This window comes from Nyctibius grandis, chromosome 5 (assembly GCF_013368605.1).
Source record: "Nyctibius grandis isolate bNycGra1 chromosome 5, bNycGra1.pri, whole genome shotgun sequence".
Lineage (NCBI taxonomy): Eukaryota > Metazoa > Chordata > Aves > Nyctibiiformes > Nyctibiidae > Nyctibius > Nyctibius grandis.
The window spans coordinates 52076129-52088184 of record NC_090662.1 but is presented as its reverse complement, the minus strand read 5'-3'; the positions used below and the strand labels follow the sequence as shown (position 1 = coordinate 52088184).

General features: G+C 38.3%; 1 protein-coding gene across 1 annotated transcript in view; it reads left to right on the top strand.

The window, feature by feature from the left end:
* The first annotated feature begins 287 nt into the window (after positions 1-287).
* The window catches only part of ATP2B1 (ATPase plasma membrane Ca2+ transporting 1), a 44771-nt gene continuing 33002 nt past the window's right edge, over positions 288-12056 (top strand). Inside the window, 3 exon segments of the mRNA XM_068400557.1 lie at positions 288-353; positions 2263-2529; positions 8828-9238. Of these exon segments, the coding sequence (XP_068256658.1) occupies positions 9034-9238 (205 nt within the window). The 5' untranslated portion in view covers positions 288-353; positions 2263-2529; positions 8828-9033.

The window sequence follows — 12056 nt, the reverse complement described above, 5'->3', positions numbered from 1 at the left end:
AGCCAGTTTACTTAGTGTATTTTCTGGCAGACAGGGATTAATATGGCATGCAGGGGAAGCCAGCATAGTTTTCAATTTACAGATTTGGTTGGACTTGATGATCTTTAAGGTCTCTTCCAACCAAAACGATTCTATAATTCTAAGATTCTACAATTTTTCAGGAAGTAAGGCTTTTTTAAGGGTTTGAGGATAAGGATGAACTGTGTTCTTTTATTTCCAAAAGGCTTTTGAAAAATCTGAAGATGAAGGCTCTTAAACTGGCATGTTACAGGACGAGAGGGAAGCTGCTTAAACTTTGGCCATCAGAGAACAAAACAGATATCCACTTAGCATCATAGTGTGTGCTCATTGAGGTGGGTGATGAGAGCTGGTGTTTTTTATTTTTTTTTTACGTTCCAAACCATTGCTTGGCAGGGATGATTTGAAGGATCATATATGGATGATTTGCCACATAAACACATAATCTATAAATAGTAGTATTTACAGTCAATGAGCATATAGAATATTTTATAGTACTGTTTCTACATGGCAGTAAGCTAGTCCAAGGTAGCAAAAAACCCCTCTTAAAATTTACCCTACTAAGCTAATTTTACTGCCCTAATAGAAAGAAGTCAGTCATATGCAGAGTGACTTTATGGAAGTAATTAAGCTTAATCTCATTAGGCATAAGTATTTCCTAGTAATTTTAAAATAATTTTAAATGTAACTCAAGGTTTTCTGAATACAAAACGAAACCAGGTAGGGATGGACTTTTGCCCTTTGCCTGAAGGGCTTCCAGCTCTTAAAGAGCTTTTGGCACCTCTTTGATACCAGGAAGCATGGTTATAGTCGAAAGAAGAAAAAGGGGAGTATTCAAATCAGGATGAGATGTTAAATGTCTTGGTTCTGGCTGAAGTGTTATGTGCAATTTATCTTGAGCATGTTTTAATTTAAATGGGTGTAACATGTTCTGAAACAAGGTTTCTGTTGTTAAGAACACCTAAATTGACTTGGAGCTTCAGAACAAAGACATTTCCACTAGTGCTACTTATTGTCTAATGACATGGGAAGGGAAGAAAATCATTGCTCAAACTGACTAAAGCAATTTCAGTGGTATGCACATGGGAATTGAAAGATGAAATAAAAATAGAGGTAACATCTGAAATGTGTGTTTAGCTCAAAAGGTGTTGGAAGGAGGTGGTTAAGGAGAAGCAGCAAAAGTTAGAGGCTTTGTGGAAAAAAAAAAAGGTAAAAATTTCTCAAGACAAGTAACATACCTGTGGGAATAACTGTTATGAGGAAGTCGGCTGCTGTTTTGGTCTGAGTCATAATTATTGTCAGAACTGACCAGCTGGATGCAATGCTCTCGGGCATCTGCCACTAAGCTTTAAATGCAACAAGTGACTAAACTCCAGGAATCCCAATTCCAGCTCCTGTGGATGAAGTTTTGGTACCATCTCACTTTCCCTTTACCTGAAACTTGGCTGCATATAATGATACCATATGCCTCATTAACACACTGCCTGACAGATTTTGTGACTGGAATGTATCTTGTAATTTGGGAATGCAAGCAAACTATTGTAGTCTAATAACGCATAATTTTAATAAGTAGGATGTCACACTACCACCTCTTTTTTGAAAAAGTTCAGCTTTTTTTATTGTAACTTTTGACAATACTGTTTTGATAAACATTGATGAGAACAGCGTAGTAAGTTGTGCCTGATCTTATTAATGTGAATATTTGTCAATGGATAACTTACTGCACCCCCCCAAAAAAAAGTCTACTTTTTAAGTTATATATTAAGTTATTAATATGACAGATTTGTTAATAGAACTTACTTTACACCATAATTATCCTGACATGAACAAGATAAAGCCTGAACTGTGCAGGATTAAGAGACTTTAAATCCTCAGTCATCTATTTAGGATCCAACGGATCTGAAGTGAAGGAAAAGATTGATGGGCATTAGGCAAACAATTTTCTTGCATTTTAAACAGCAGTAGGTGGTGGCCTTGTGATGTCCCAGGTTTGCCCTTCAGCTGCTTTAGTCCAAATTTTGGCAGCTCCGCTCATCTCAAGTTATCTAAGGAAGCTGACGCACACAGTAAAGGCATCTTAGGTACTTGAACATGCTAGAAATAATGCCAAATGGGACAGAGTAAATATCTAGAGGTTAAAACTTTTTTTCTCTGGGATTATAGTCTTAACTTGGAATTACCTGATGTTATAAACACTCCTGTCAAATTTAGCTTTTTTTCTTTTAATTTACGATGTCATTGCAGAGTGAAAAGTAGGTAAAAGGAAGTACTGAGAAGGAAGCCTCAGGGCCTGTGGGTGGAGAAGGGAGAAGCTGTCTGAGCGCTGGTCAGAGCTGTGGACTGTAGGAGACCCCTTCAAGACATTGCTCTGTTTAATGGATGTCTGGAATGAGTTATTGCCACCTCCAGAAAAGTGTTTTTAAGTAGTTAAAAACTCAGCTCTTCTGCATGGGTTTGTGCCTTGAAGCGTTTGGCTTCTTCTGGACAACTCAGCATTGTAATACAAAATAGGTGAGTATGAAAGCTTAGCATTTTAAATACATGGGACACTTGACACTTTCTGTAATGATGATCGCATTGGGTTTACTCTCTAGGGCTTTCCAGTACATCTCAAAGTCTGATGTTCCTTGAAAATGTTTATAGGTTTTTCTGAAGCCCTGCTTGTTGGATCACTCTCTTGTATCTATTTAATTCTCTCATATTCAAGTAAAAATACCTTAAATTCGGAAAGCTAATGATTAGTTTAAGCTGTTGATAAAATAGTTTTTCTACTCAGACTATTCTATATAGCACTTTCCAATCTTGTTCCTTAATCCAGCTGTCATTTCAGTCAGAGTTCACTTGCTTCATGAGTGTGGAAAGGCCATGACTTAGGAAAGGTGGAGCAGTACAGGCCTGCATGCAGTTCGTTTGTGGAATAAGACAATGTCTCATCATTTGCCAGGCTCCTAGCAGAGGCTGTGGAGCGAGCTGCTTTGTAAGAGAAGATCATGTTCTTCATGCCATACGTAACCATTAAATCAAAGGAAGACTTCTCAGCTGCTTGATGTATGTAGTAAACCGGTCCAAATTTGTTGTTATTAATTGCCTAATAACTCACCTTCAAGACTGTTACAATTTTCCCTTGCTGCTACCAAAATGGGAAGGAAATGGTGCAGGGATCCTTTGCATGAACACTGCTAACTTGTACTACTGAATTGACTTCAGGCTACTGAAGTCCTAATCTGTTAGCCATCACTTCAATGAGAAATAATTTGGGATTTTAAAGAAACTACCATTGGATGAAACTGCTACTATGAAAGTGGCAATCGTGGTAGGCACCAGCAATCCTTTAGATTAAATGTGGTAAATACCAGTGTTTACATCCACTGCAGAGCCTAGGAACAGCAGCTGGTTTTATTTCAGTTAGGCAAGTACATCTACCTCCCAAAAGATTAAGCTTCAGAATGAAGTTAAATTTCTATTTGAAAACTGGGCAAAACTCATGACCTTTGAGGAATTTACTGTTTAGAACACAGGATTTGCAATAGGGGAAACTTGTCATTGCAACACTGCTGGGCACATTTAAGGCTGAAGGTGATGTATTAAAAACTTTCTGTTGCGAAGTGTTGTCCAGGATTGTGCCTTCTCCCTCTTAGCTGTTCAATCTGCTTGTAGTTGTGTTTTTCTAAGCCAGGCTTTCTGAGATGCTTGCACTAAAACAACAGCATGCCACTGAAATTATTTAACTCCTAGTTGTTCGGTTAGCCACATTTAAACATAGGGATCTGTAAATGCATGCTGTTCTGTATGAACCTTCTGCTTTATTAGCATTCATTTGTGTTTCTTGAGAAACTCACCAGCTGTTTCAGTAGCCTTTCAAGTAAGTATGAGAGTCTGTCTCTTAAAGTAAGACAACTTCTTCTCCAGAGCAGAAGACCTCAGACTTTTTCAGTGTGATTTCCAGATCAGTTTCTCTGTTACAATTATAATAATATTACAGCCAACGTTTTTTTTTCCCCTAAGGAAAAATGTCATGTGATGGCTTGAAGCTGTGGAACATACACAGTACTGTAGGTTTAAAACTAAAAGTGTGCACAGGCATATTATATTTTTCAGTCTCTTAAATAGTGGGGTTTTTTTGAAAGAGATTAAAATGGCATGGCAACTGAAACATGTGGGGACAGTTTTTATCACTGCAGTGTCTTGGTATGTAGATCTGTCCGGTCTTCATTCAACTAATTAGATTAAACAAAGGCTTTCCTGAGATAATCACTTTGCAAGCTTAGTATGTTTGTTGAAGGTCAAATGCTAGTACCAGCTAATGCTTTAATATCTGAGTGTATAGTATTCAAGCAGATGTATAAATTAGATTGAATGACACAGGATATAAAATTGCTGGAGCTTTGACTCGAGCTGTGAGTTTACTTAAGTGTTTTAAGATTTAATTTTCTTAATCAATATTAATATACATTTCCTGTAGGTTGGTGAAGCAAGTATTAAATGCACATTCAATAATAGGAGGGGCTTGGATAGGGGCCTAAGGTATGCTAGGTCCTGTGCATCTGGGCAGTAGTAATTGTGCCACTCTTATACTCTGCTGTCTGTATTTGATTGTCAGTGCGTGGCCACTGCAAACTATCACTTCAAGGTACCCTTAATTTTAATGAATGTAGAGCACCTTATAGCGTTCTTCCAAATAGAGGGAATTACTAAATTACTAATTACTAAATACTTTCACCTATGAAGGACTATTTCTGGAGTCCTTCTTGAAGCATGCTTAATGTTCAGGACTGCCTCAATGATAGCTGCTTTTTGGGGTGGTGGGGGATTAACATGGGTTTATATTTAAAGTGTTGTTACAAGAACACTTCAAGAAACAAGTTAACAGCTGCTTCTAGCTTGGTCCAACACAGTATGTTCTCTGGTGGCACTGAACAGAGTTGTAATCTGTAGTCTCTTCATGCTTTGGTAAACATCTCTATATGTAGACTTCTGTTTAGAGCTTGTCCTTTTTCCAGTCTAACTACAGAAGCTTGTGAGGTTGTTGAACTTCTAACACTGGTGAAATTATCTAACCTTTGTTTCATGGGTTATGGTTTTGAATTATTGTCTTTGGTAACAAAGCACACTCATTTAGCAATAAATACCAATTTGATTTGGATAAGGAACTTAAGATGCAGTATTTCTCCTAGGCAGCCACGATGCCATGATAGGTTGGTGACGTTATTACAGTCATAGAGGAGCAGGGTCTCTTCAGAGAGATTTGCCCAAGTATCTGAACCCTGCCTATGAGCGTAAGTGCTGCTACTGTCAGGTGCCTCTGCAGTACAGGACTTTTAGTCACTTGAGTGTGACAGACAATAGCTTTAAAGTTGCTTCTAGTCTCCGTGATATGTAAACAAAGGATTATCCAAAAGTTGATGTGCCTAAAGAAAGACTTCATTTAATCATCTTGTGTGCAGCTTGTTTAAGCTGGACACTAACATAATTTCAACTGAATTAAACTTTAAATACACTGGAACTTCAGTAATGGTGTATAACTTTTAGTTATGACAACTGTTTCTTGAATTGAAAATTTGAGATATTAGCAGATTGGAAGTTTGAGGTGAGTTTACTTTTTAACTATAGTGCTTCAGAGCTCATACTACTCAAATAACATATCTTAAATGGCTGCTGCAAGAATTGAGTTGGAACTGCAACACTAGTCAAAACAAATAAAATATTCCACTAATAGTTGAAGAGATAAATAGTATTAGATGATCTATGTAGCTTAAAAATACTCTTTCTTTTTATGATACTTGAATTTCACTGTTTATAGTTGCCACTATGCATCGCCACTTTGTTACAAAAGTGGACTGTTGGAACTTGCTGTAACAGGAAGCGATTGAATGTTGCAAGGTTTGACATCAAACTGCAGTAGTAGGGATATTTCTTAAAGAAATTTGCAGTGAGATTTTTCTGTAGGAATCGGCAAAGAACTATATTAAGTCCTTTCTGTACCCATGGTGCTGAGTGGCTTTGTACTGTCCATTGAAATGCTGGTAAAAATCGGCTACTGGAGCAGATTCTTTCTGGTCTGATTTGGTGTAACAATTGCTAATGTTTAACCAAGTTTTATGATCTGGAGCAAAACTGCTCTTGGTCAGTATTCAGGATTTGAAGAGTCTTCACACTGTTCCTCTCAATTTTCCACAGCTATTTCCTAACATGGATGTGCCAAGTAGTCCGTAACACTACTAGAGCTGATCTGCAGAACAGCACTGCTTTTGTAGTGTTAATGAAGGCTTATTGAACTTGTCTGAACCCTAAGGGTGCATTGGTATGTTAGGACACCCATTGAGGTACTGCAGAACATCTGAGGACCACTTTCAGTATAAACTGTTAGTAATAGCTGATCACTGGACTACTGTGTCTCTTAAAAAAAAAAGGATCTAGATGCATATAGATGATAGAATCGCAGTGCAAAGCACGGTATGAGCTATGATTAAGCAATGTTATTGCTCTTAAGATTATTTGCACGTGAAAGCAAATCTTGCCCTGGCCCAGTATTCAATCTCAAAGGTTTTCAATGCCAAGTGGGCAGTGACTAGAACTGCAGCTTTTCCTAACCTTGTGTCTGTACTTGGATTTGGGTGTATTTGGGCCTCAAGTGCAGAATTCCTGCTAGAGGCTTGAACAGAGCTTTTCTTAATTAAAATTGAATCAAGTTTGATGTAATTAGTTGTGGGGTGTTCTGCTTGGTCTATTTTTGCCTAAATATCAGCTGCAGCATCTTCTCTGTAGCTTACAAACTCATTTGCCTGATCTGATTCTTTTTATACTGCCATAGCTTATGATCAGATGCCAATTGAAAAATCCTCCTAGGCTACTAGTTGGCCAACAGCATCCAGCTTTTGGGCATTAGATAAAGATGTGGTGTGGCTTTAAAGACCACTCTTTCATATGTGATTTGAATGAATTTCTTCGCTTGCAGGATACTCTAGCAGAACATGTTATAGTCAGCTGAAGAATGTGTGTTAATCAAAACTGGATCCTAGCATTCAGGTTAACACCATTGTCATGGACTCTTCAACTGTTGTAATATTTTTTTGCAAGTAGCAGAGAAAACAATGAGGATTTAAAATGGATTTTTAAATTCGGTACCTTGTTGATGTTATAGGATGTTGAAGTTTTATGCATATGAATATTGATTGCTTTACTCTTTTTATCCCTCCAGAAAACAGCCATAGACAGTGCTTTTCTCAGAATCTCCTCGTGGTAGGAAGAGAAGCGTGGTTGTAGTTCTGCTGGAGATGGGACTGTCACTTATGGTCAGGTGACATCACTTCAGGTCCTTTCAGCATCAGTGGTTGTCTCAGTGCGAATGCAGTACTGTGGCACAGTGCTTAAAAAGGTAGATTGACTATAGCTGAAGCTGATGGTTTCCCGAGCAGACAACTGAGACTTTCTGGGAATCAAGACCTTAAACTTCTGGTAATTAGGTGCTTATACCTGGACCTCAACATAGACATGGTGGTTCAGCTGAACAGTCCTCTAACCTGACAGGGCAATAGCCAGAGATCTTTTCTTTGCTCTTTGATTCTTTGCCTTCATAAAGCATTTGCATTTGCTAAGCATATGACACCTGAGGGTCTTGTTGACCTGGAAGCGTCCAAGTTATTGTTCATCTGAGCCTGGCAGTAATAATGTTTCATGGGGGAATATATTGTTACTTGTGCTCACTGTGCCCTGTTATGTTGATAAAGCTGACTTACATGATCAGACCTATGTCTTCTGCACACAGCAGATCTTTATATAGGCATGAAATGTTTGTGTGTTCACTATACTGTTGTGTAGAGACATTTGTACATGGAAGATGTATCAGCTGAGTGGGAGTTAAACATAGAGTACCTATGCAGGTTGGGAACCTGTGGGTGGATATTAATTTCTCAGCTACAGTGCTCTGATAATCAGATGGAAGAGCTGCTCTTAGTCTCCCTGTCCCTTCTGTAGGAAGGTGGTATTGTGCAATTTTCTCTCTGTTCAAATAATTAAATGCAGATGCTGTGGGAGTCTTGAGTTGTGACGAAAGAGGCTAGAGGGGGGCTAAAACTGTTTGGACATGAAAATGCATTGACCTAGGTCTGCCTGAAGATATATTCCTACTTAAACTACGAAAGTACTTTGTGCTTGGGCTAACTTAGTGTTGAAACTGTTTTCCTTGCAGTTTGCACAAACGGATTCATGGGAACACACAAAAGCTTGCTCATCCCAAATTCTGAGGTGAAAGCTTTGGTGAAAAGTCGGATTGGATGAGGCTTTGAGCAACCTGGTCTAGTGGAAACGTGTCCCTGCCTGTGGCAAGGGGGTTGGAACTAGATGATCTTTAAGGTCCCTTCCAACCGAAACCATTCTGTGATTCATTCTATGAAGTCGGGATTTTTAACTTGAGCGTGTTCTTACCCCATGTGACATCAGTGGTGGATGCTCCAAACTCCGTTTCCCTGGAAACAGCTTTACTTCCAGGTGTTTTTAATAGGTTCCTCTTGATGATGAACCATATGGATATACCAAGCAAAATGCAAGACTTAAAGGCAACAGCTGTTCTAAGAAGTTAATGGTTTAAGAAAGGATAATAACGCAAGGTTATTTTGGGATGGGAAACATCCATTCTATGCCTTGTCACTCTTGCCAGCTGAATGCTAACTAAAAACGTTATAGGAAATATGAAGAAATTGTCCTTAAGCAGAAATTTGTTCTGTAACCTCAATACGAAGAGTAGGGTTGTCTTACAATGTATTCCAGTATAGCTGTTATGTAACTGAACGTATGTTTATTCTTTCCCTAGACTGTACATGCCGTTTGGCTTGAGGAACAGAACGTGCCATGGGACAGCCTCAAAGATATCTTTCCGAACAGCATCTCTTACTTGGGTGATGTGTATGCTCTCCTGACTGTCTTCATACGCAAAGGATTTATTTTCCTTTTGGAAATATTTTAAGTTGAAATCTTGTTCCTTACTGGAAACTCTCTACACTAAAGACTGCACGCATCATGGGTGACATGGCAAACAACTCGGTTGCATATAGTGGCGTAAAAAATGCTGTAAAAGAAGGTAATCATGGAGATTTTGGAGTTACTCTTGCAGAGCTCCGTTCTCTTATGGAACTTCGAGCTACAGATGCACTGCATAAAATACAGGAATGCTATGGAGATGTACATGGCATCTGTGCAAAATTGAAAACTTCACCAAATGAAGGTAAGTCAATTTTAACACTGTTATTGAGGAAACTCCATTTGGGAAAAACCTTAGTCAAGCAGACTCCTCTTTTTTAATATAACAAAGTTTATAAAAGTATTTCAGTTACCATAATAAAATATTGCTTCTTATTCCTCTAAGACAGAGGTATTCAATGGTGATAAGTAAGTACGATTTTTTTCAATTGGTCTAACTGCATGTGAGATGTTGGATTAGTGGTGAAGATGCACTTTGGAATAAAGTTCATTGATGTAGGCATCCATGTATGAAATAGCAATGCAACATAGCAATGTTTAACTTACTGTGAAAGTGTAAGTTTTGTGAACAGCTCATATGACCTACAGATCACAATTTAGATCATGCTGTTGTGGAACACAAGGTTTTAGTAGTCTAATGCAGGGCTTATTAATGCTTCTGTGTTGCTACCTAGTTCTTGTATTCCCTAATGTAACAATTTTTAAAACTGTTGACATCTGGTTTTGTGTGTACTACATTTAATTCTTAGTAGCAGGATCTAGTTTTTAAATCTGTAGTATTTCTGTAGATTTCATTTGATCATTACAAAATAACTATCAGTACAGCTTTAGGCACTAAGGGCTACTGTCACCATTAGTAGAAGGTTTCCAAAGGGATCACACAATCTCTTCTCTAGAAATAAGCACCTTTAAAGAAGTCTTTGCCATATTGGACTTGATGGAATTCTGTGAAGTGTGGCTACCTGATGCTTTCTAGAGTTATTGCTCCAAAATAGACTGTACAAATGTGAAGAAAGAAATATGTATCAAGTCTCCATCCTGAGAGCCTTCCAGAAGTTTTCCTTAAGATCTGGCCCTCTCTTACTCCTCTCTTCCCATGTAAATGAAAGCTATAAGCTTTAATTTGTGAAAGAAAGATGCAAGTCATATTGCTTAAGATATCTAAACTGTAGTATCCTGTACAAATGTTTTCATGTATTTTTATCCAACATTAACTCAAACTTAATGTGAAGTCCTGCTGTTGGCAGTTATTGAGAAGTACCAAAATAAAGATTTTGGCAAATTGTGGTGTCTCAGCGTTTAAGCGCTACATAGCTTTTAACCAATGTGGTGTCATGTTGGTGGCAGTGGAGTATCTGCTGGCTCAATCCTGCAGAGCTGTTGCTTTCTGTTCTTCAGAAATGGTGTGGAAAGGTTTGTCTTCTTGGATCAAGAGCAGCCTACTAATGCTGTAAGGTATCTCTGGGTACATCTGCATTTAACATGTTTTGGCTTGATCTACTTTTGAAACCAGACTCCTTATTTCCAGACTCCTGAAATTATTTCAGTACATGAACTAGGTTCCTCTTACCAAACTGAAAGTAGCCAGCTCTAATGCCTGATCGGCCAGTGAATGGGAGTAGATGAGCTTTAGGCTGAAGAAGAAATCTGTGAAACACGAGGAGTGCAAACTTCTGTTCCTCGGCATCAAGGGAGTTGTAAAGTCTAGTGCATGCATGTGAAGTGCTGCTGTGTACAGGCAGTGTAAGACCTCTGAGATAGGAGGATCAATCTCTCTTTACTCTGTTGCCCTGTTGCACTGTATGAAAGGCAGCTTCCTTTCTCAGTGAAAAGGGCTGTAGCTTTCTACAATGAGGAACTGAACCGAGGGTTGAATCCTGTTTTACAGTAATCTGCAAGGTTTAAGGCACATTATTACTGCAAGCTATGTGGGTGTACAATTGTACTAAGCACCAAATACCTGGCATACTGCAGGATTCACTTTGTTTATGTCCCTTAGTAACAAGCAAATTAACATGTGGAAATGATGACTGTTAACATGCTGAAACTAAAAATGGTTAGATGCCCTTTCCTGCACATTTATTCTGTGGTGCTGAGGGCTGTGTGATCAAGGCCTTTCACTTTCAAAAGGATTTGACATTTAGATGTACTGTCCTGCAATCAGTTAAATACGATCACTGCCTTGATAAAAGGGTGCCATGTTTTTTGAAGTGTGAGAGCAGCTCATAAATGCAGCAAGGCCTCAGCAGTCTAACATGGTAATTAGCTCAGAAAAGGTTAAGTAAGATGAGTTAGAGCAGTGTCCTATACAAAGGTGTCGTTTTGACTCTAAATCAGTACATGAATCTTTAGAGAACCAGCTTCTCTGTCAGGTAAGCTGCTATAAATTTCTCAGAGGTAGTACTGGAGAGCTCTCAGAAAAGTAGGACTAGGTCTCTTCTTTTGTCAAATTCATGTTGTAACTATAGAAATGGAGACATTTCTAATGGAGAAAATCTAGGCAAGATCTAAGCATAAAACTGCTGTGTGTTACACTAGTTCTAATTCTCTAACATCTCATGTGTACACCTGCAAGGCCCTATGACATTTCTTCCTATTCAGAAGCTTTCTTTGATGAAATGCTGACTTGTGTAATTACCAGTGGCTTCGCAGCAGAAGTATAGGTAGTTCACAATGGATGATTTCAGCTTGTGTAATTTCTTGCTTTTTTTGTTGACAGTGTAAGGCAATGTCTGTTTTCGGACAAAATGTGGATCAGACCTATCTGATTTGAAATGAGAAAAAGGAACTGTCCTTTACCAGTATTACTAAAAAAAGACACTGAGCAGACTTACCTGCTTTGTAGTTAGTGTTTATTATGTCCTTTACATGTGTACAAATGTGTACAGGTGCCAATAAATGAATGACTTATCTGTGGTAGCAAAAGTCCTTCATTTATTCTGCAGAGATGGACCACCATTGTTATTTCCACAGGTCTACATAATTTTGATTGTCTTGTAGCTTCTACTTCTAGGTTTCTAATAAAATGTATGTGAAGCTTTAACTAGTTCCTTGCCTAATAT